Source organism: Lycorma delicatula, chromosome 6, assembly GCF_047948215.1.
Source record: "Lycorma delicatula isolate Av1 chromosome 6, ASM4794821v1, whole genome shotgun sequence".
NCBI classification, from domain to species: Eukaryota; Metazoa; Arthropoda; class Insecta; order Hemiptera; family Fulgoridae; genus Lycorma; species Lycorma delicatula.
The window spans coordinates 163,685,886-163,712,200 of NC_134460.1; the positions used below are offsets into that span (position 1 = coordinate 163,685,886).

At 32.7% G+C, this 26,315-nt stretch overlaps 2 protein-coding genes across 7 annotated transcripts in view; one reads left to right on the forward strand and one right to left on the reverse strand.

The window, feature by feature from the left end:
* Positions 1-26,315, forward strand: part of Gpa2 (Glycoprotein hormone alpha 2) — a 179,520-nt gene that overhangs the window by 43,070 nt on the left and 110,135 nt on the right. The gene's annotated exons all lie outside the window — the stretch shown is intronic.
* Positions 1-26,315, reverse strand: part of capu (formin protein cappuccino) — a 92,119-nt gene that overhangs the window by 42,781 nt on the left and 23,023 nt on the right. For 2 of the 6 annotated variants that reach the window (XM_075369013.1, XM_075369011.1), the window contains exons 3-5: positions 4,567-4,745; positions 2,439-2,604; positions 411-619 (exon numbers count right to left, since the gene is read on the reverse strand). In XM_075369013.1, coding sequence (XP_075225128.1) covers positions 411-619; positions 2,439-2,604; positions 4,567-4,745 — 554 coding nt within the window. Of the gene's footprint in view, positions 1-410; positions 620-2,438; positions 2,605-4,566; positions 4,746-13,484; positions 13,632-26,315 lie in introns of those variants that run through there. The other 4 variants (XM_075369016.1, XM_075369015.1, XM_075369012.1 and 1 more) reach the window with 4 other exon arrangements.

Here is a 26,315-nt window from a genome sequence, read left to right on the forward strand (position 1 = left end):
TCTTGTAATACAAAAAATATAACGGAAATATGTAATTTTAATATGTACGTGTGCTGGTTTCCATGGCGTGAGTGGTTGCGTCTCTGCCTTTCATCTGAAGGTCCTGGGTTTGAATCCGTCAGGCGTGGCATTTTTCACATACGCTACAAATCATTCATCTCTGAAACCTAACGGTGATCCCAGTGGTTAAAAAAAATAATTGCATGTTATGAAAAAACTAACGTTTGAAAACAATGATGATATCTTTTTTTGCATTATATTTTAAATAAGCAAAAAAATATATATATGTATAAACAGATAAAATTCAATAACAATTTTTTTTAATATAGGCCATACAATTAATTGCTTTAATAATAAATTATACGACCTATTTATTTTATTAGAATGGGATCAAGTAATATATTTCTAACCTGAATACTCTGTATTGTTGTAGAACATTCTTTTTCTCGTTCCAACAACTGTACTTGTCTTTCTAACTCTTGGATAATAAGGTTCTGACGTTGAAGTTCTTTATTAAGTTCTGCTATTAAAACTGAAGAATTATTGTTATTATTATTAATATTATCATTATTACTTTTATCATTTTCCTCATTTTTCCCTGCTTCATTAGTTTTATCTGCTGACAATCAAATCAAAAATAAATAATTAATACAAGATACATCAATATTATTATATAAAATGTATAAAATATAATCGTGGAAAAAAATAATTTTAAAAAAAATTATAGAATGTTTTCGGTAGGCTATTAGAAAAAAAATGTTAACCAATTATTTTTATATGTACTAAAATTAAACATTTATGTATCTTTTGACACAGATTATAATTTAAATTTTAAATGAATATTCAAAAACTTAATTTTTTACTTTAACTGTTGTCTACCTTCAAACAACAAATAAATGAAGTCAGGGTCAAAATCACTAATAAGACGTGATTGTTCAATATTAAATTTATTGAACGATTCACAGATTTTTTTTTGTACAATTTATTATAAATATAAACATAAATATTAATGTTAAAAAGTATAATTTGATAAAGGAATGGAACAATTTTAAATACAGTTAAAAATTTAAAATCTCGAGTCATTAGCTTCAGTGAACTTCAAGGAATGTGAAAGCAGAAATTATAATTAATTTCATCAATTCTGTTGAATAACAATATTTACATATTGCAGTAAGAATTTCTAATTAAAAACGGTAAACTGTCGACATTAATTATTCTTGTCTTATCAACAAAAACTAGTGGATTTTATAATTTAATTGATTTTATTTTTTTAACAATTTTTTAAAAATATGGAAAAAAGCGAGTCAAAAATCAAACTTATAGAAAATTGAATTAAATCAACCGAATTAAAAAATTAGTGTACCGACTGACACTTCAACTTATTATATATGGCCTTATTATATATTACGCTACTTAGATGTCAAAGCAAATAAATACAGAAATTCATATGTATGAGTAGAAAAACAGTACACAATTGATAGGGTCATATACAGAGTCATCCCAATTAAATTAAAAAAATACATTTCTAAAGTTCTCCTTTATGATAGATTCAATGCATCAATTTTTAACTAGTCAAAATCCAACAAAAATGAGTTACATAATATGATCAAGATTATGGGAAATGGGTGGATAGCATTATCGGCCAGCTAAATGACTGTGAAATGCAACTAAGAAAACCAATATCTCAGTAAGCAGCAGATCCGTAATTTGCTCATTAATCGATAGGAGATTAAGGCTCTTTAATGAGAATGGGAGAAGCATATGACTGATCAAGAATTCTATATTGTTCAGGTGAAACATAAATTTTAATAAATTGCTTTTCCTTAACATATTAAAAGGCTATGAGAGTGGATCAGGATTTTTCTAAATTAAAATGTCATCAATCTGCAGAAAATACTATGGAAGTACAACTGGACTAAATGAATTATCCTCTTAGATCCCCAATATAATGTTAACATTATAAAATGCAGGCATATTATGCACCTCTAAATATTAACAATAAAATTCATCTGACTAAAAATATAAAATATTAACAATTCAGGGATAAGGTAAGTCTAAAAAAAGAAACTGTAAGAAGAGATAAAGAATAACAAAAAATTATACATTCACTGGGTTCTGAAAACAAATTTTTATATACAAGAATATATAACACCTGGGATATTTTACTAGAAAATCTATGAACCCAAAAATCTATAAATCTATAGTCCTATATTTACAAAATTCTGGTCTCACGCTATTAAAAATATTAGATAAATAAGTTTTTCTGTACTCAGAACAAAAATAAAAAGAACCCGAGAAACAAACAACAGATGCATATACATTATTGTTAATTCAACAGGAATTATTAACTATAAAACAAGATTAAGATTAAAGTTAAAGTATTAAAAATAAAAATTTATTTATTATATAAAGACCAGAGTAAATAAAGTTAATTTTACCATTACCAGTGTAATTGTTATTGATGTTATTATACTGCTCATTCTGTGGCGTTGCTGATGAACTCATATTTGGTAGCCATGTTGCTAGAGATAAGCGGCCAGGTGTAGGTGCCGTTGCAGTTGGAACAGAAGCCTCTGTATGAGACCAATAGTATATCAAGTCTGGCTGAAATTAAGCCCAACCACATAAGTATAATAATTTTCACTCTTACCTAAAAATATAACAAACAAACACACACCCGCGGTGAGAGAGAGGGCGAGGGGGGGTTAAGTAAAAATGTTGTAAACTTATGTAATAACAAAACAAAATGATCAAACTCAATCTAAAAGTAGTGTTACAGTAGAGGGCATGAAAGATTAAGCTTGTAGTCAATCAGCTAATATGCTGTATATCAACAATTCTACAAACATTACTCAGATCTGTATTTACAAAACAGAAAACTAAATTTGTTCATGATTCAATCTCAATCGTTTTACAATTTACATTAAAATTAAATCTTATTAAACAAACAAATTGTTGCTCCAAATCGATGTTAAGTGTAATTTAATAATTTATTTTATAACATTAACAATTTAAAAAAAATTATTCTGAATTATTTCACTAGTAATTATTGTTTGAAATTTTTATAAGTATTTCTAAATGTAAATTATAATTTACAGCCAAGCGACTAAAAATCACAAATGATGCATATGTTGACAAAATTGATAAATGTAAAGTCAACACTTCCTTTTAAATGAAACAATTTTGTAGGTATGAGTTATTGTAATAAATGAATCATTCTAATTAGTCGACTAACAATAATAACAATAAAGGCATACATCAATAACAAGCATAATACGATAAAAAAAAAACACAAATATATTCTATTTATGGAATACATTAACGTTGAAAGCTTTGCATAATAATAATGTTCAGTCATTTTTGTTCATCTGTTGAGTGCGTTTTGCTAGTGCCGTGTTCTTTTCTTGATTCAAGCAGGATGAATGAAATTAAATCCACTGTGACTTGTAAAAGGTTAAGTCGGCAAGCTAATCGACAATGTATACGAATTCATGAAAGAAGAAGCAGGTAAATTTGGGAAGTTGGGAAATAACGACAGGCATATTATTTTGATTCAAAAGTGTAAAGAAAGAACAGCAGCAGTGTGTAAAATGTTATGATTGCAAGTTCAAAGTGTAGAGAAACAGAAGAAGGAGTTATTAAAAAAATTACAAGAAAACCTATCAGAGGCTTCTACTTCTTTCAATACACCAAGAAAATATAAAATCCGTAATTAACCAGTAACAGAGCTAGATGATTTTGGCAATATTAAAAGTTTTAAATGATGAAAATTTTTTTTGTTACAGGGTTCATGAAACCCACCGGGTAGGTCTAGTGATGAACTTGTCATCGCAAATCATTGATAGTTCTAAGGTTCAAATCCTAGTAAAGGCAGTTACTTTTATATGTATTTGAATACTTCATCGTGGATAATGATGTTCTTTGGTGGTTGAATTTCAATTAACCACACATTTCAGGAATGGTTGATCTGAGACTGTAAAAGAATAGTCTTTTACAGTAAATGAAGTATAGTTCATTTACGTTCATACATATCATCCTCTGAAGTAATACCTTACAGTAGTTCCAGAGGCTAAACAAAAAAAGAAAGAGGATTCATGAAAAAGTCAAGATCTGCATAAACAATGAAACGCAAAATTTATCCTGATTAGCCTCTTAGAATTGTACTATAATATACAGCTACAAAGCTGGGGAAATAGACACGTGAAAATTTTCAAAAGGAAATCTTTAATCGCTTGTACATATGTTAATTAGTCTGTTTTAATCAAATACTTATTTAAAAGTTGATAGATTCTGTGCTGAACCTAGATTACTAAAAATCGCAAAGAGGAATTTACAGTTGCAGTTTTGAATATTTTTCATTACAGATCGGCAGCACCGAATCCATCAATAATATTTTCTCTCGACTATAATTATTTTTTACATCAGTTACTTAAATATTATTTGACAACTGATGAAAAAAGACTGTTTTCTTTTAGAGGCAAATGGCCTGAAGAAAAGTAGATAACCTATGTTAAAGTGAAATGATAAACACATTAATGCACTTCATTTATACAATCGACAACTTACCCTAAATAATGATTCACATGAAGGAGCATCCTTATCAGGAAGTTGTCTAAGAACACCTGCAGTCAACAAATGTGTACAGATCTGAGTGGCTATTATTCGTAGATCTTGAATCTTAAACGATTCTCGTAAATAATGTTCATCCGGAAATGCAGACACAAACCAATTGATTAACATCTGCCCTATAAAATAAAGAAATTATATGAACAAGAGGGTAAAAATAGTATAAGATTTACAATTATTTACTCTCAATTAAATAAATAAAAAAATACTCAATGGATGAAATTGATAATTAATTAATAAATTCATATGTTTAGTTAGCGTCAATGTAAATGTTATAAGTCTCCGATGGGTTTAATTTTTCGATAGGTTATAGGATGAAAGACTGTTTTACTCTTGGAAGTCAAATATAGTCAGGAGTTTTGTACATCCCTTGATCATAAAACAAGAATCCTTAGACATTTCGACCAGCAGGGTTACAACTTGAAGGACCTAAATAAAAAAGGAACTATGAACCTTTAATACAATAGTACAGAGATATCAAAATAACGGTTATCATAAATTTCACTGTAACTATCCAAGGTAGAAGAGATATGAAGAAAATAGAAGGGAAAAGAAGAAGAAAATAGATTAAAATAATGAAATTTTATTTCATTAAAAATTTCTGATTATTTTCACTTTTTTTTTGTTATTGAATTATTATTCATTGTAACATTTTTTTACTATGAGGTTAATAATTAATAAATCAATAAATTTAAATTAAAAAAAAGTCCTTTTCAGCATGCTGGAAGGTGGAGGTAGATTTCACCAATGTTAAGTAGAGGATCAAAAAAGATTTCCACCTTAAAATTAAGAAAAAATTCAAATTTATTCAATACAACAATGGTTGCATGTAAAAAACGTTTCACATGTTTAGCGTACAAGCCCAGATATTTTTACATACAATTCCAGCAACATTTTAGTCATCCCTTGCTGTAAGGGTTGGTCATATAAAAACTTGTTTCAGACAAAAGTTTTAGGTAATTTTTAGAGAACTAACGACTACTTTAAACCAAATCCATACTGTGCCTATTAAGGGAGGTATGATTTTTTGTCTTCGAAACCACAATTTTCCATCCCGTGGGCCAATGGTTGGTGATATCAAAAAACTTTACTGAAATAAGTTTTAGGATCTTATTCAAAGAGTGTAGGAAATTTTAACGAATTCGATATTTTACTTAATAAGAAAGTTATAGCGATATTCTGTTTTTTTGAAAAAACCCCTCTATTTCCATTCTCATGGTCCAATTTTGGCCGTTAACGAACTCGACCGACATTTTTGAACGAGTTATTTTTAAGGAACAATTTGAAAGTGATTGGCGGCGCAATATCGTGTGTTATAAGTGATTGGCAGTTATTGTGTCCATAAGAAAGTGAAATATATATATATATGTATATATAAACTTTTGAGCTGAGTGCGGTTTTGGGGTCTGGGGATGTGAAACGCGAAGACATGTCGAAATTTTCCTTAAGTCAAATCATGGTACTCATTACAATATGAAATAAATTATTTTGCAATTTGGGGGGGTTTTACCCATTTACAACCACTTAAAATTGCATAATTCATTCAACTAGAAAAATATTCGTAGATGTTTTACATAAAAATAAAAACAATAATTTATTTTTAATTATTAAAGATCTTTTACTGATTTTGAATATAAGTCCATTTAAAACGACGACCTCGTTAATATTAAATATCGGATCTTTAATTATTAAATATCGCGTCACTTAAATATAAAGTGATGCGTTGATACTGAAGTGTAAGCCGCCCTAACCTATTCGAATTTTATTATAATATTAAATTTAAACTACTTTGTCATACAATTTATTATAAGCGTATCAGTTTACACGTGTATTATTCGTATTTTTAAAAAATAAATTTTGTTTTTATAAGAGAGACATTTTTAATATTATTACGTTCTATTAAATGAAATGCTTTAGCCTTTAATTTTTAAATAGCAAATGTAATATAATTTTTTATTACTTAAGACCGGAACATTCGTTTATAATTCTATTTTGTAATATGTCGAACATTAGAATATAAACTACAACAAATATATATATGTAACCTTTTACTTCAAGGTTATTATCTTTTTTTCTGTTTAGCCTCCGGAACTACCGTAAGGTATTACTTCAGGGGATGAATGAGGACGATATGTGTGAATGTAAATGAAGTGTAGTCTTGTACAGTCTCAGGTCGACCGTTCCTGAGATGTGTGGTTAAGTGAATCCCAACCACCAAAAAACACCGGTACCCGCTATCTAGTATTCAAATCCGTAAAAAGGGTATTGTTGCCTTTGCTAGGATTTGAACCTTAGAACTCTCGACTTCGAAATCAGCTGATTTGCGACGACGAGTTAATCATTAGAACAAACCCGGTGGGTTTACCAATTAAGTCTGTTTTTCTTCAAGATCTGCGAAATCGAATTGTTACAGCAGTGAATTCAATAACCAGGGACCAGTTACCAATAAAAATAATTTGGGATCAATTAAAATAATTAACTGTTTTTTTTTATAAATCTCGATTTTTACATCCTTGTACGAAGTAAAGGAAGTACTGTGATGACGAAAATTTTCGGTTTTCAGATTTCAACGGAAATTTCCATTTGACTACCCCTGAATCCATTTAGATTATTTTCGGCGTGACGTACATAGGTGCGTATGTATCTCGCATAACTCAAAAACGATTACGCGTAGAATGTTGAAATTTTGGATTTAGGGCTGTTGTAACATCTAATTATGCAACTCCCCTTTTGATTCCGATCAACTTGACCAAAAGCGTCAAAAAAGGCCCGAAATCCAAAACATTTAAATTTTGGAGTTTTTCTTAACTGCAGTAATAAGCCCTTATTGAGCGCTTTTCAACGATATATATAAGTGGTACTTATTTTCATAGATTCCAGACTTATAGCCAAATAAGATTTTAATTAATGAAGTATTTGGCTATTATAAGGGGAAGGTACATCGGTTCCAATCCGACTTCATTTCCTCTTTTTTTAAATGAAAAGTAAATAAAATTTTATTTCACTAATAACTTCTGATTTTTAAAATATTTTTTTTATTGTTATTATTGAAATATTATATATTGTAAAATCTTTTTTTAGAATCAGAGATAATAATTATTAATAAATCAATATAATTAAATTTAAAAAAAAAATCACTGGAGCTAAGGAGGGATAAATAATTTCACCTTAAAGTCAAGAAAAACTTCAAATTTACTCAACACGACAATGGTTGCATGTGAAAACACTTTCACATGTTTAGCATACGACAAGCCCCATCTTACAATTCTAGCATTATTTTAGTTATCCCTTGCCGTAAGGGTTGGTCATATCATAAACTGTTTCAAACAAAGGTTTTAGGTAATGTTTAGAAGACTCTTTCTCTCTCTATTTTCCTGTTTAGCCTCCGGTAACTACCGTTTAGATAATTCTTCAGAGGATGAATGAGGATGATAATGTACGAGTGTAAATGAAGTGTAGTCTTGTACATTCTCAGTTCGACCGTTCCTGAGATGAGTGGTTAATTGAAACCCAACCGCCAAAGAACACCGGTATCCACGATCTAGTATTCAAATCCGTGTAAAAATAACTGGCTTTACTAGGACTTGAACGCTGTAACTCTCGACTTTCCAAATCAGCTGATTTGGGAAGACGCGTTAACCATTAGACCAACCCGATGGGTAATGTTTAGAAGACTAAGGACTAAAGACCACTTTAAATATTGCGCCTATTAAGGTAGGTGTGGTTTTTTTTTAATCTTCAAAACCCGATTTTTTCCACCAACATCAACATCAACATTCTTCGGGTAATAGTTTTTGAGTTATGGGAGATACATACGTAAGTACAGACGTCACATCTTTACGTACAAATGGATTCAGGGATAGTTAGTCAAAATGGATATTTCCGCTGAAATCTGAAAACCGAAATTTTTCGCGAACACAATACTTTCTTTATTTCGTACAAGGAAGTAATAACAGTTAACGAAAGATTTACGTAAAAAACTGAATTTGTTTCTCTGCATTTATAGGAATTTACCTTTTATTTTCTGATTAATTTTACTCTAATACCTAAAAATACGGTATGTAAATACCTTACAAAAAGAGTATTTAACAGCTTCCAGCTACAGTAAGGTCATTTAAAATTGAAAAGCCAATATACTCGTACCTTATTTCTCATTTATATTCTTTAATTAAAAAACTTTCCAGTTTACATCTTAACCGCTAATTTTATCGTCTTAATAATTTTAATTTTAATTTTCCTTAATCAAAGGAAAAACCAAAAACAAAAATTCTGGTTCAAGGACTTAAAACTTAATTAATTTTAAGTCGACCGATTTTATCACCTTACAACATTTCTGTTCAACATTAATATATACAACAATAATTAACTACTTACGTAATTATTCCGTTAAGGTTTAGTTAACCTTTATTTTATAATCTAATCGGGGTTACGAGACGCATATTTATGCAAAAAAAAAAATATTTCAGTCGATCGACTTACTGTATATTACTCGCCACAGGACAGAAACATAAACCCAAATTCGAGCGTTAAATAACATTACCACCATCAAATCACAACAATTGTGCATCAAAAATCATAAGATTAACCTGCAGTGTCCATAAATCGGGATGTAATTAAATGTTATCATAGCCATTTAAAATTTTTGAGTTTGGGTAGGAGTAGCGAAGATGGAGGGTTCCACCCCTTTGAAAATAATTTTAAAAAGGTTCCCCCTAAGAACGGTATACGTGCCTGAAAACAGAAATACGATGGGACTGATAGCTGTTGAATAATAAATGCGGTAATTTTTCAAACGATCGCCCGGTAAATTACCGTAAATTACAAATAAAGATTTTATAATCTTAAATTTTCATACGCTACATTCACCGTTCTTAAATTATAATAAACGAATTTAAATCATCTCTTCGTGGAACTAATAAAAACAAATCTTATCACGCTACAATTAGTTTATCAAATCGCATATAAAGATAAATTTGATAATTCACAAAAATAAAACCGCAAGCTATTATTATACGATGCAAGATTTAATAACTTATAATAAACCACAAACAGACATTTCATCATGATCGGTTCATAAAATCACACAGATTATGCAAACATACAATACAATAATTACTACTCAAAGTATCTAATTATTGTGAATTTGTAAAAAGAAATTAATACGGGGAATACTTAAAAATCCAAATATAATATTGAAAACTCAAACTCCAAAGAAAGGTTTTATTCTGATTACGATTAAAAGAAAACCGATTCTGTTGGAAAACTGATATTTTTGGCAGAGAATTTAATGTTACACTGTTCATACTATATCTGATGTAGACGGCGAATGTTTAATTGTAAACAATATGAATTTTCACAATCTATATATTTACCGCATCATAATAACGATGAAGACACAAATTTGATAGCACATTACAACTAAAGGTAAAAAAAAACTACAAAATACAATACTCGTAACTAAATTCTACACCGAAAAATTAAAAATTATTTCAACATTTTCTGCCCTAAAAAGCCATTAGACAAACAATTTTAGAAATTTATTTTTGTCGGTTAAATCTCGATGTCATTTAGTAAACGCTTTACGACTATAAGTTTTGTACAGACCCAGACTGACCGTTCCTGAGATGTGTGGTTAATTGAACCCGAACCACCAAAGTACACCGGTATCCACGATCTAGTATTCAAATTCGTATAAAAATAACTAAACCTTTACTAGGATTTGAACCTTACAACCTTAGATTTTGAAAATCAGCTTTTAAACAATTCATTTGCAACAAGTTTAGCGCTCGATAATATTTATTGCGATTATATTTTAATCGAATGACACGACTATAAATAAATAAATAAATTTAGCTATATTGTAACCAGAAGTGAAAACGATAAGTAAATTAGTCGATAAAAATATTAAAGATGATGACGACAACTAAATATATACAAGGAGTTCAACTTAAAAGATGCTCCATCAACCCGGTAGTTTATACTAAACGCATAGTTTTGTTAAAATATATTGACATGTAACGGGTAAAATAATGTGGAAGATGTTGGTATGACTGGAGCTGGACTGGGGAGGACTGTTTATCGACTGCCCATTTAAGTATTGTTAGTATGTGTTGAGCATCGGCTGTTCAAAAAGGTTGCACGATTGTGTGATGTTTATTAAAATGCGGTTAACCGTTGAAGAAGTTTATTCGTGATGGAAATTTATTTAGATGAAATCTCATATTACGCGTCGCAATAATCTGGAGAGTAATTTGAAAAGGAAGCACCAGTGAAAAGTGTTTTATTCATAAGTTAATTAAAAACTTTTGTAAAACAGGTTTGGTGTTAGACCAGATATGTGTACCTGCCACAAGTCGGTTTTAAAGACTCAGGTGTCATACAGGATATTAAAGCGGCAGTTATAAAATATTCTCGTAAATCTTTGAAAAGACTAAGCCGGAAATAAAACATTTCACTAGGTTCAGCCTGCACGGCAGCGAAGAGAATGCTGGAATGTTATCTGTATCGAATGCAGGTTTTCCACGAGCTAAATAATACCGATTATGGTAAAAGCGTTACAATTTTTAACCGCTCAAGAACTTCATCAGATGCAGCATCAGCATTTACATTGTGTTTTTTTACAGATGAAGCGAGGTTCCCTCTTGACGGTACGTTAGTAGTCAGAACTACTGGACCTAATTTTTTTTGTTTGTTCAGCCTCTAGAACCACCATAAAAAATCACTTCAGAGGATGAATGAGTATGATATGTATCGATGTAAATAAAGTGTAGTTTTGTACGTCTTAGGTCAACCGTTCCTGAGATGTGTGCCTAATTGAAATGCAACCACCGAAGAACATCAGTATCCGTGATGTAGTATTCAAATCCATATAAAAGTAAACCGCCTTTAGCAGGATTTGAACCTTAGAACTCGACTTAAAAATCAGCCGATCTGCGATGACAAGTTACCGCTAGACCGATCCAGTGGACCTGGGGTAATGAAAACCTGCAAATTTCCTTTGAATCTCCTCTACATTCACAAAAAATAGGCGTATGGATGCGGTTTGAAGGCGATGAATAATAGGACCCTTGTTTTTTTAAAAAAAACTGTGGATGCCGCCCTCCACCGAGAAATTAACTAACATTTCATAACCTTACAGCACGAGGATGAGCGTAACTGCCGGTTGCAACAGGCCAGCGCCAATTGCCACGCAGCTCGCTTTATAATGGAAGTGCTTCGGTATTTTTTCCGTGGAAAGATTGTGACAACCAAGATACCCTGTTCTGACTAGTCCAGACTTATTTCTGCGGCGGTTACTTAAACGAAATTGTTTATAGGAGTAATCCTGCAGGAATTAAAGGCAAACATTACCGATGCTATCCAGGAAATAAGACAGGATACATCTAATAAGAGTAGCCATGAACATGGTCAAACGTGTTGACCGGTGCGTAGAAGCTGGCCGACATAATTTTCAACATAATCTGTAAATTATTATATGTTTGCCAATAAACAATGGACTAAATTAAGCGACAGAATCTGTTTTAAGTTGAACCCCCGGTATATAAATTTATAATAATTTTTATTCAATAATTCAAATAAGCAAGTTAATCCTTAACTTATTATAGTTACCCTATATGAAAGTAATAATCATAAAACAGACGAATCAAATTGTAAACAGATTTTTTTTATTGAAAAACAAATACATCCCAGGAAAAATTGGGCGTGATTCATAGTAGTCATTCTTAGACGTCTGATAATAATAAAATAGTATTAATAGATTACTAAATAACATAAAAAAAATAAATAAATAAAATAACTAGTGAAAAAAGAAAAGAAAGAATAATGCATTATATAAATTTATAAATATCTTAAAATCACAAATTAATTTTCTGTGTAAAATCGATATAATTTCCATTATAGAAATGCACATCATTTTATAGATAATAAGAAATTTAATCATTATTATTTTGTAGATGATTAATTTAATAAACACAGACTTTACCGTTGTGTACGGGAATACGCATGACATATTTAAAACAAAAGTAAAAAAAAAAAAAAAAATGGTTTATATTATAAGATACTTCAAAGAAAACAAACCTGTAATAACAGAATAATAATAATTAAGTGGGTAGATCATAATGAAAATAAAATACGCGTAGGTTCACGAATAATAGGATAAATTCAAAACGAAATTAGTTTTTTATAAAAAATAATAATAAGCTAAATCGTAACTAATAAATTGTTTAAAAACAACCGATTTTAAAAATTAATTAAAATAACGATGCAAATTTTAGTCGTATCTTTAGAATGAACAATGACAGGCTTAAAAAAGTATTCGAATTCTTAAAAAATACAACAACTAAGAGGAAATGTTTCAAATAAATCCGAGAAGACTTAAATAAATTAAATATTAAAGATAAAATAATCGAGAACAGAGCCTATCTCAGAGAAATATTAAAAGATGAAAGATTCCATTTGGATTCCAAGAAAACCAAAATCCAAAAGAGAGGCGAAAGTTTAAAAAAAGCGAACTGAAAATGGAAAAATATCAGATAAAACGGAAATGCAGTTAAAATACATGAAAACTAATAGATCCGACGTACCCCGAAGCGGACAATTAGAAAAGAATGATGCAAAAATATGGATAACAAAATGTAGAAGATTAATAAAAGGAAAACTAAAACAAAAAGTTAAGAAATCGTTATGTAACATCGACAAAGTGAAAAACGATAGTTCCGGATAGATTACTTATCTACAGTCGAGTACGAACAAATTAATAAAACGAAATACTATATTTTCATAAATACAAACAAAAAACCACGGGGAAAAATCATCGACGACGACATAACGAAATTACGTACCGGTAATCGTTTACTTACCGGTAAAAGTAACAGCTCCCATACAGTCACTCTACGCGTCACTTAAACCTATACTACTAGACGACGGTCTCACAGCAACGACGATCGAATCGTTCACTGGTTGCGTAAAAATCTTATCTTTAAGTTGATGGAGGGCAGGGCCGGCAACAACAACACTGAAATGCAGCCTAAAACAGTGCGCTGCGATATACGACCTTGTAAATTATAGGTAAGCGAATAAGCAAGTAGGTAGGTAGGGCAGTCGCTCTGCGGGGATCGGATATATATCATCCGTCCTACAACTTCGCATTACTTACTGCCTAAATACGAATTAGGAATACACAACTGACATTTGATACGTACATATGTTATATTTTATAAAAACACACATACGTAGATACGTAAATTGAAAATTATTCTGTGTGTTGTTCAAAATAAGGTTTCTTATAGCTCATATTTTTTACGTTTTAATTAGCGCATTATGTAGTTTTTTTTGTCTATATCATTCAAGAAGAGTGAAACCGATTTTCTAATTAATTCATTATTTTTTTTGTACTACCTCGACTCCCTTACGGCAGAAACGTTCAATAATATTATATACTTACAAAACAATTATAATAGATTTTAAAGGAAGAAATTAAAACGAATGAAATTTGAAAAAAAAAAATCGATCGATTTCTTAAAGCTTTACTTTTCTTGACTAAACCGGTTTTTCCTCTTTTATACATTCGAGATGCATTTAAGCGATAATCGCATAACCTATTTGAAATATCATAAAAATATTCAACTTCTCCAGTTACGACTGAATTTTCCATAACCTATATCGACGAACGGTTCACGGCCATCTATCCATTACTTGATATAAATCTCTTAAAAACGGAATATATGAAAAAAATTACGATACGATAACTTTCTCGCCAAACTTCCGTAATACAAAAGCGATAATATTATTAACATAAATATGCACACGGGTCCGTATATGTTATTTCACGGTACAGGATTACCGGCCGATAACAATAATTTTTTATACGGAACGGAAAAATCTAATCGTTTTTGAAGGATCGGAACTAAATAATGCGTTTTACTTCCTTGTAAGAAATAAAGGAAGTATTGTGATCGCGAATAATTTCGGTTTTCAGACTTCAAAGGAAATATCCATTTTGACCATCCCTGAATCCCTTTTGACTGGTTTCGGCGAGACGTCTGTACGTCGTATGTACGTATCTCGCATAACTCAAAAACGATTTGCCGTATGTTGTTGAAATTTTGGATTTAGACTGTTGTAAGATCTAGTCGTGCACCTCCTCTTTTGATTGCAATCGACTGGAGCAACAGAATCCAAAAAAGTCCCAAATCCAAAAACGTTTTTGGATTTGGGACTTTTTCTTAAATGCAGTAATAAGCTCTCATCGACAGCTTTTCAACGATGTATCATAAGCGGTACTTAATTTCATCGGTTCCAGCGTTATAGCCAAATAATATTTTAATTAATGAAATATATGGATATTACAAGGGGAAGGAAGGCACATCGATTCGGTTCGAATCCGACTTATTTTCCTTTTTTTTTTTTTAAATTTATATATATTGATTTATTAATACGTTAACTTCTGATGGTAAAAAATGTTTTACAATAAATAATAAAAAACAGATATGAAAAAATATCAGACGTTATTAGTGAAATAAAATGTTATATACTTTTAAAAATGTATATATGTAATTTAATAGACGTAAAAGGAAGTCGTGTAGTATCTGCTTCAGATTTTTGTTATTGTTCTCACACAATTATCTGAAAGTGAAGGGGCTTCATTCGACAGGAAATATTGTAAAACGATGACTGTATATTCTTGGAATAATCAGTAAATACGACAGTGTTGATTTTCATTACAACAGTTCCATTAATAAATGTGTGTTAACATTACGGTTACAAATACGTATAAAAAAAAAGCCGGCAAAGGGTCGCACGACTTCCCGGCTTACATTTTCAAAAGTTTTTATTTCAAATACGCTGTAAGATATTAAGTTTTAATCGCTTAATTACGCAATATTTACAGTAAAATTGCGAAATAGATAAAAAATGTTCAGTAAACAAATTTAGCCCCTCGATCAAATTACGTTTAAGTTTTAAGCATTAAAATTATAATTGAAAAAAAATTTACTAAAAAACTTTCTAGACAGAACGTTTTTTAGCAATTTTTATTAATTAACCTCTTGATCAAATTAGTCTCTATCAGCAAATTATACCGCATTTACGGTATAACTGCTAAAGATAAACATTTTTATTAAATTATTTGAGTCCCGTTTAACCCCTCGTTCAACACAGCGTGTAGCATATTACAGTATGAATATATAACATGTTTTATAATAACAGATGCAACTTAAAAAAATATGACGTGGACGCCATGACTTACCTGTACGCCTACTAAATTACATATATTTTTTATTACGTATTTTTTTGTTATAAATGAATTATGATGATGAGGTAGAGTGTGTATACGAAGAGATTGATGAAGCAATTAAACACACAAAAGGAGATGAAAATTTAATAATAGTTGGAGATTGGAATGCAAGCGTTGGAAAAGGCAAGGAAGGAAATATAGTGGGTGAATACGGGCTGGGCAAAAGGAATGAAAGAGGGGACCGACTTATAGAGTTTTGCACAAGTAAAATTTAGTAATTGCCAACACCCAATTTAAAAATCATAATAGAAGAATATACACTTGGAAAAAGCCAGGCGATACTGCAAGGTATCAGATAGATTATATCATGGTTAAGCAAAGATTTAGAAATCAACTCGTTGACTACAAAACTTACCCTGGAGCAGACATTGATAGCGACCATAATTTGGTGATAATTTAATGAAGATTGGGGTTTAAAAACCTGAAGAAAATGTGTCAGATGAATTGGTGGAATTTAGAGAAGCTTGAGGAAGAGGAGGTAAAGAAGATTTTTGAGGAGGACATCGCAAGATGTCCGAGTAAAAAAGATAAGGTAGAAAATGTAGAAGAAGAATGGGAGAATGTTAAAAAGGAAATTCTTAAATCAGCAGAAGCAAACTTAGGCGGAATAAAGAGAACCGGTAGAAAACCTTGGGTTTCAGACGATATATTGCAGCTGATGGATGAACGTAGAAAATATAAGAATGCTAATGATGAAGAAAGTAAAAGGAACTATCGGCAATTAAGAAATGCTATAAACTGGAAGTGCAAACTGGCGAAAGAAGAGTGGATTAAAGAAAAGTGTTCAGAAGTGGAAAGAGAAATGAACATTGGTAAAATAGACGGAGCATACAGGAAAGTAAAGGAAAATTTTGGGGTACATAAATTAAAATCTAATAATGTGTTAAACAAAGATGGTACACCAATATATAATACGAAAGGTAAAGTCGATAGATGGGTGGAATATATTGAAGAGTTATACGGAGGAAATGAATTAGAAAATGGTGTTATAGAGGAAGAAGAGGAAGTTGAGGAGGATGAAATGGGAGAAACAATACTGAGATCTGATTTAAGAGAGCATTAAAAGATTTAAATGGCAGAAAGGCTCCTGGAATAGACGGAATACCTGTAGAATTACTGCGCAGTGCAGGTGAGGAAGCGATTGATAGATTATACAAACTGGTGTGTAATATTTATGAAAAAGGGGAATTTCCGTCAGACTTCAAAAAAAGTGTTATAGTCATGATACCAAAGAAAGCAGGGGCAGATAAATGTGAAGAATACAGCACAATTAGTTTAACTAGTCATGCATCAAAAATCTTAACTAGAATTCTATACAGAAGAATTGAGAGGAGAGTGGAAGAAGTGTTAGGAGAAGACCGATTTGGTTTCAGGAAAAGTATAGGGACAAGGGAAGCAATTTTAGGCCTCAGATTAATAGTAGAAGGAAGATTAAAGAAAAACAAACCGACATACTTGGCGTTTATAGACCTAGAAAAAGCATTCGATAACGTAGACTGGAATAAAATGTTCAGCATTTAAAAAAAATTAGGGTTGAAATACAGAGATAGAAGAACAACTGCTAACATGAACAGGAACCAAACAGCAACAGTAACAATTGAAGAACATAAGAAAGAAGCCGTAATAAGAAAGAGAGTCCGACAAGGACGTTCCCTATCTCCGTTACTTTTTAATCTTTACATGGAACTAGCAGTTAATGATGTTAAAGAACAATTTAGATTCGGAGTAACAGTACAAGGTGAAAAGATAAAGATGCTACGATTTGTTGATGATATAGTAATTCTAGCCGAGAGTAAAAAGGATTTAGAAGAAACAATGAACGGCATAGATGAAGTCCTACGCAAGAACTATCGCGTGAAAATAAACAAGAACAAAACAAAAGTAATGAAATGTAGTAGAAATAACAAAGATGGACCGCTGAATGTGAAAATAGGAGGAGAAAAGATTATGGAGGTAGAAGAATTTTGTTATTTGGGAAGTAGAATTACTAAAGATGGACGAAGCAGGAGCGATATAAAATGCCGAATAGCACAAGCTAAACGAGCCTTCAGTAAGAAATATAATTTGTTTACATCAAAAATTAATTTAAATGTCAGGAAAAGATTTTTGAAAGTGTATGTTTGGAGTGTCGCTTTATATGGAAGTGAAACTTGGACGATCGGAGTATCTGAGAAGAAAAGATTAGAAGCTTTTGAAATGCGGTGCTATAGGAGAATGTTAAAAATCAGATGGGTGGATAAAGTGACAAATGTAGAGGTATTGCGGCAAATAGATGAAGTAAGAAGCATTTGGAAAAATATAGTTAAAAGAAGAGATAGACTTATAGGCCACATACTAAGGCATCCTGGAATAGTCGCTTTAATATTGGAAGGACAGGTAGAAGGCAAAAATTGTGTAGGCAGGCCACGTTTGGAATATGTAAAACAAATTGTTAGGGATGTAGGATGTAGAGGGTATACTGAAATGAAACGACTAGCACTAGATAGGGAATCTTGGAGAGCTGCATCAAACCAGTCAAATGACTGAAGACAAAAAAAAGAAAATGAATTATTTATTTAAAATTTTTTTAAACGATCAAAGGTTAATAATTATTAATAAATCAATATCTTTAAGTTAAAAAATAGGAGATGAAGTCTGATTCCAACCGATGTGCCTTCCCCTTGTAAGATAAAATATTTCAGTTGGCTATAACTCTGGAACCGATGAAATTAAGTACCGCTTATGATATATCGCTGAAAAACTCTCAATAAGGCCAATTACTGCGGTTTAAGAAAAAGTCCAGAATCCAATTAAATTTGGATTTTGGGTTTTTTGGACATTTTTAGTTAAGTCGATCGCATCCAAAAGGGAGGTGCAGAACTAGACGTTATAACAGTCCTAAATCCAAAATTTCAACATCCTACGACTAATCGTTTTTGAGTTATGCGAGATACATACGTACAGACGTCGCACTGCAACTAGTCCAAATGGATATTTCCGTTGAAATACGAAAGTCGAAATTTTTCGCGTACTGTGATCGCGAAAAATTGCCCGATCTGGTGCATAATTATGCAACAAAGTTAAAAAAAATTATACTTTACTAAAAAAGAAGTACGGGTACGTAGTACGTAATGTCCTCTTGTCGCATAGCATCAGTAATTTCTCTCTTTTTCAATTTAGCCTCCGGAACGACGGTAAAGCAGTGTTTCTCAACCTGTGAGACGCGTCCCCTAGAGGGTGGGCGTAGTAACACTAAATGGGAAGCGCGAGCATATCGAAAATATTAAAAAGATTTATTGATTTACTGAATGGAAAGTAAAACAAAATACATTCTGACATAATAAATAATAAAGTACACATTTACAATGATATAATACACTTATAAACAGGATTGTATCAGCACTGCACAATGCATTTAATAATAAACTTATAAATACTAAATTAAAAACAAGTTAATAATTATTAGCGACTCCCCTTGGGCCTACATTGCAGAATAAAGTTTTTCGAAGGAAAGTTCAATATTAGAAATAGACAATGAGTTCTTTTTCTATATTTAGCCGGGATCTATATTTTGTCTTCAAAGCAGCCGCCGCAGAAAATCCACTTTCGCAAAGGTAGGATGTTGAAAAAGGTAATAGTGAACGAAACGCTCTTGTTTTCAGCGCAGAAAAATCATCATCCACCCCTGCCCAAAATTCAAAGAGCGATTTATTACTAAACTGTCTTTCGATTTCGCCACTTGCCGTGAAGTCTATAAAGATTTCTTCTTCGGCAGTCGAGAGCCCTTCGGGAGTATTTTGAATCGGATCCCTAACCCGCTACCGAGTTGTCGTCAGCAAGAAAATACTTTTTTAAATTCTTTACCGACGTGGCTAAATGATTTTCAACGGTTACAAAAACAAATTTCACATGTTGTTCTTCAGCCTTGTAAGTTTTAACACATTCATCCGCATTTGCAAACTTTTCTAGATTTTTTTACATTAAATTTCGACTCCACAATTCCAATTTTCTACAAAAAAACATTAACTTTATCGCTCGTATTAGTCGTACAAGAAATGTGTATTTGCTCCTTGGAGTTAAAGATTCACGGTATTTAATTTATCGAATATGTCGACCGCGTAGCTCAATTCCATCCCAAATAAACCATCTCGAAACTTCTAGGCTTCCAGTCTGCTTTCGTCTTCTAGAAAAAAGGTGATTTCATATCTTAATTCATAAACACGTTGCAAAGATTTCCCGCTTGATAAGCATCTTGCCTCGCAATAAAATAGTAACGCTGAATGTACTGCACCCATCTCTATTTTCTGAGGGTGATTGCACGTACTTCGTTGTTACGGATGACATTTGCATCGGAGGTATCCCGACTGATGACCGAGATGTAATCGGTTAGAGGGTCAATAAGTCGACCTCCGGTAAAGCCCTTCAGGGCTCGGAACGGAGGGGATGGTGTGACGACCGGTAACGCCACGAGGCGGGTGTCTTCCCCTTCGGAGTCGGGATGAACTGCACCCATGTCGTTAAAAAGGGCAGAAAAGATTCTTAATTTTAGGGATCTCATAATTACGGTTGTAACCGTAGTAAAATAATTTACTACGGTTACAACCGTCGTTAGCACAATATTCAGACAAAGACTCATTTCTTTGGAAGTCAGAGATTTTCTGTGGATCATCCGACGTGTTCAAACACAATGCGGTGATTTTTGTTTCAAAAGTGTTTGTATACTTTGGAATCTTCCAGAAATTGAACGAGCACCATCGGTGCGTATTCCGACGCGATTTTTCCACTCTATGTTTGCCTCGTTTATAAAATCATTTAAATTAGCAAATAATGCGAGCGCTGTTGCTTTTCTATCGATTTGCAGAAAAGTAGTTCTTTTATTGCCGACATACCATCACAAAATCGCATCTTTATTGTTATCTGTTACCTCATCAAGCCGAGTTAAAAGCAATTTGTCACGCAACTTTCCGAAAAGCTGATGCTATACATTTTCAGCTATATCACCGATTTGACGGCAACAGTATCATTTGATAGAGGTACGGGCAAAATATTATATACAAATCAAAAGAGGTTTGGAAAAATTATCTCCAACCGTAGTTTTTACAATCTCAATTGCAGCTGGCAAAATAACTTCTTCGCCGATGGTGTCAGGCTTTTTTATATGAAATTTGTAAGAGGCCAGTAAAGCTTTTTCATTCACAAAGTTTTATTTAAAAATGATGTTTGCTTTTCGTACGACTGTAATTTTAGTCAGAAGAATTATCGGGATTTGTTAACGTACTCGGTGAAGCGTTTCCAAATGTCGTTTAAGTTTATTAGATTTCATGCCGTCTACTGCCAAAAGTTTTGAGTAAATGACACACAGGGGCCTTTCTTCTTCATTTACTTCAGTACTGATAAACCCAAAATTTAAGTATTCTTGAGAATATTTTCTCGATTTTATTTTCGGTACCACGCTCGTCTGTACACTTGTCGATGCTTCACTATCGTATAATGCTCGCTTACGCCCGCTTAAAAATGTATCAGTGATTCTGTATAAATCTACTTTCGCGAATACATAATACCGTGAACGGCAATCAACACGCAAATTACAATACAAATTTCACTATAGATTCGAGTGCGATAGAAGGATCGACTCGACTGAGACCGGCTGGAATCGAACGAGGTGCAGCATTTATACAGGTTAGCGCAGACGTTCCAGAATGTTCTAGACAAATCAGAACTTCGCGAGAATGTCCGATATGGTGAATGTAAGACAAGAACAATACAGAGGCATCGATTCTGGTTTTGTCGATGGAACGGATCGGCGTTGCCAAATATCAATAAATTTATTTATTCTTGGTAATTTGTAAGGTTTGTAATTAAGGTGTAGTGTAGCTTTGGCGTCAAAATACTCAAAGTACATTATTATTTTACGAGAGGGGGAGCGCGATGAAAATTACGATTGAAAATCGGGTCGCAAATACTGAAAGGTTGATACGCGCAGCCGTAAGGTATTATTTAAGAGGGTGAATCAGGATGATATGTACGAATGAAGTATAGTCTTGTACAGTCTCAGGTCGACCACCCCTGAGATGTGTGTTTAATTGAAACCCAACCGCCAAAGAATATCCGGTATCCACGATCCAGTATTCATATCCGTATAAAGGTAAGCGCCTTTATTAGGATCGGAACCTTAGAACTCTCGTATTTTTTTTTATTTTGCCCAAAACGAAGCGCCATCATTGATCCATATATATATATATACATATTCTCGTAAAAATATATTTTGAACCGTTTACGAAGAATTTATGTCCAGCCAGTCCGCAGACATCGATCAAATACTGGCCGACGAATAAATCTTCCGGAAATTGCTATAACTTACGTCGATATGTGCCAAACCCCGATATCCAAACCTTTGGCCGATCGCTATACTTTTCCTTTATAATTTCGCTTTTGCTGCGGCAACAATAGAGCTGTAGTAGAGAGTAACAATACGTTTTACAAAAAATAAAAATAAAACTCGTCACATTGTTACTGTAATTGATTGCACGCGAATCTTAACGTAACATTAAGCGATATTGTTATGTAACAAAAAAAAAAAACTTGAACGAATTACAGAGATATTAATCGTATTTGATTACAATAAATAAAATCCTACCTTACCGTTGAAATGGTTAAAAAAACACTTACATCATACTGTTTTAATTGTTTCAATATTACTGGAAAAAACAAAAAAAAAAAAAGGTTTGCCTGATTTTTGAATAATTAACATTCTGTTATATTTTCTTCTTATACTTTATCGTAGAGATAACACAACTAAAAAATATATCCGCTATGAGAATAATCTCATAGATAAAATACAAAAAAAGTCGCAAATTCAATAACGATTATATAATAAAACAATAGGCTACATTTAAATCGTAGTTGATCAATTATATTGCGTAACGCTAATCGTATAACTCTTTAAAAACAAGTTGCATCCCGAAGGCGATATTACGATATGCGATTAGAATAATATTAATAATAATAATTCAAATAATAACGTTAATAAATTATCTTTTCTTACGGCAAGATAACGCACGATACGATCAACAATCCTTTTAAATACCGTAAAAAATGATACCGCAATAATTTCTCGATAAACCACCGTAAAAAATTCCAATATATACCGAACCAAACCTTGTTCCTTTCTACATTAGTTTATAAAGAACTTATTCGAACGACAAAAACGGCCGTTTAAATTCTTGAGAAAAACGCGACAAACATGACACTCGCCACCTTTCTTTTTGTAAACGCAAATTCTGACCTTGTAGAGCGTTCACTCGCATAAAGCGATAGACGTGAAGAATTTGTCATCGGTTTATAACTTTAAATTACACGCGTTACGTCCTCCTTGATTATCCGCAAGCATTTTATCATCGCACAAGTGCGTTTAGATATTATTTTCAACGTTGAAGAACCAAAGAGTTAAAAGCAGTCTCCGACACCGGCTCTCAGCCGATCGACATTCCTCGATCGCAAACGGGAGACTTTATAAAAGGGTGTCGTGATCGTTTCAAATCGAGGACTGAGGCTGTGGAAAAGGGTTTTTCCTCGGTTTCGGAGCGTTACTACGGAGGAAGCTTTCTTACCGAAACGTTGAACGAATCTGCGTGTATGTTTTCGTTAATGATTATAAGGCCTCGCGCTTCGAAAATAGCAAGTCTTTTTCAGCCAAATACTCGCTTACGTGTTATCGTTTAAATTAACAATTTACAGATAAAAATTTTCACCGATTACGTAAAAATAGCATCAACTTCTAACAAACCTGGTACTACTTTGTCGAGTAAACGTAAGGAAAATTCTGTTTTCATCCGAGACGTATGCCGTTATATCATTGAAAAGGACTTTGTAACGTTATCTAGAACTTTGACAAAAATCTTTGTCGAACGTGCGGTTTACATATGTTAAAATATACTCCCCTCCTAACCTGGTCGGTCTAGTGGTGAACGCGCTTCCCAAATCAGCGGATTTGGAAGTCGAGAGTTCCAGCGTTCAGTCCTAGTAAAGTCAGTTATTTTTACACGGATTTGAATACTAGCCGGTGTTTGGCGGTCGGGTTTCAATTAACCGCACGTTTCAGGAACGGTCGAACCGAGACCGTACTAGACTACACTTCACTAACATTCATATGTATCATCCTCATTCATCCTCTGAAGTATTATCTGAAAGGTAATTACCGGAGGCTAAACAGGAAAAGAAAAAAATAATAATCCCTATCTTGACCTTGGCAAGTCGCAGATAGTTTCGCCCGATATTTTCGCAGTGGCTGGGCCTTTAAAAAAAGATTGTTTTCTCCATATACTTCTGCAGTATCGAATCGTTTTTTCACATTAACAATTTTTTACAACAAAAACTCAAAAATGTAATTGTTTGTTTTCATAGAATGTTAAAAAAAGAAGTAAAATTAATTAAAAACCTATATCACTAAAACGTTTCTTTAACGATTTGCTCCGCTATAAGAACGCGACTTACCCGTTGAAGATACGGCCATCGCTGTTGCTTAAATACCCCTTCGCTGTATTATCACCGATATGTAGCTGCTCGTAAACGTGCGTTAATATTTTTAGGAACATTACAAGTTCGTTAAAATAAAAATTGTAATTTGTTTTTATTATATATAATTCATTCGCATTTTATAAAATTATTAATAATTTCTTAATTACTTCGTAACTCGAGGTTATTAATTATGTAATTTAAGTTTGTTTAAATCTATTCGTTACAAAAAAAAAGAAAGTCTGTTTCGTTGAGGCCAACATCTCGGTGTATAATGCTTTATATAAAAACTAAATCGTGTAATTAAACTTACTTAAGAAAACGAATAATTATAGTAACTAAAAGGCGAATTTCAGAAGCATCCTTTCATTTAGCAGACTATACTCGAAATGACAGTTTTGCAGAGAGACGGCAGTTTAATTTCATTTATGAAATTATCATTTGTTTTCAATAACTTCCATACATTATAATAAAAAACAATTATCGCTACTTAGACTACGACGGAAAACCTAAATCGGCTCAAATACAATTTGTTGAAGGTAATAGTTCAACAGAATTAGGGATTTGACGGGTGGGAAAATACGAACCTAATCGGTAACCTTTAACGTCATATATATAGATGAATGTGTAAAAAAAGAAGTACGAGTAGATAAAGGAAAAATAACGACGGGAAAGAGTGAAGGACGAGAATACGATGGCATTGTCTGTGTGAATCTTTACATAAATATTACACAAGAAATACCATAATTACTTTGCGTTAATATTTAAAATATAAATAACTGCATCCATCGGATGAATCGTAACAGTTTAAACTTCAAAATCATTGCAGTACGCTTCTCAGATTACTATTGTTAATCGCGTAAACAGTATTCCCATTATCGATAACGATAGTATTTCTTTCGACTACAGAATTCGTTCTCAAAGTGGGCGATAACGCCCCCTTGTGGGCGCTGAAGGCCTTGAGGGGGTCGGTAGAAGGCCCACAAAAAATTGGGGCGTTCAGGCTGTCTAGGAAAGCGATGACCGATTAAAAAAAAAATAGGCAAAAATTATGTTTTCCTGATATTTCAAACCAAAATGTAAAGTAAAAAGTAAGTTTCAACTCAGAAATAGGATACGGCACGGTTAAAAACAATAATTGCAATCGCCGTTTTTCAGAGCCCATCTTAAAAACGGCAATTGCGATTATTATTTTTAACAAAAGTAAGTTTAAAACATTTTGGGAGGCGCTAGAAAAATTTTGTTTCTCAATGCGGGTGGTGGGCGAAAAAGTTTGAGAATCAATGGACTATACGATAAAATTTTAGCGGTGTCATGTTTGTCGATACATTTTCGCGGGATGATCGAATCGTTTTCGTTACGACAAAATCGATCCCTATTGTTTCAATGCGACAGGTTTCAACGTAAAATTTATAAATAAATAAAATACGATACACTCGTATTTCGAAATCGAGCCCATATTCAAAATTTGAGGAGCGCCCAGCGCACAGCCTTAATTGTATGCGCTGGCGTTTTTAAAACAACCTCCTACGATACTACCACCGTATTGGGAAAGGATCTCTCAATCGATTTAGTTGTGAAAGTTCGGGCGGCCATGTGGAAGTTACGAAGAGGTAGGGAGGCCGAGGCATTTCGGATGCGGTTTCGAGCCGGGCCAGTACCGAAGCGGAACGGTGACCGCAATGCACCGGTTCTAAATTTCGACGAGTTACCAATCTCCCTGCGGAGGAGGTTTTACAGCCCCGCGATGGATGCGTGGCAGCGAGAATGGCACGCCACGACTAAGGGTAGGTCCTTGTATAATTTATACAGGACTTGGGGGGACGGTACGCCTCTCTTTCGTTTTTCCGAGTGCTCTCCAACCACGTGAATTTAAACCGATGAGCCGTGCGTCTGCGGGGAG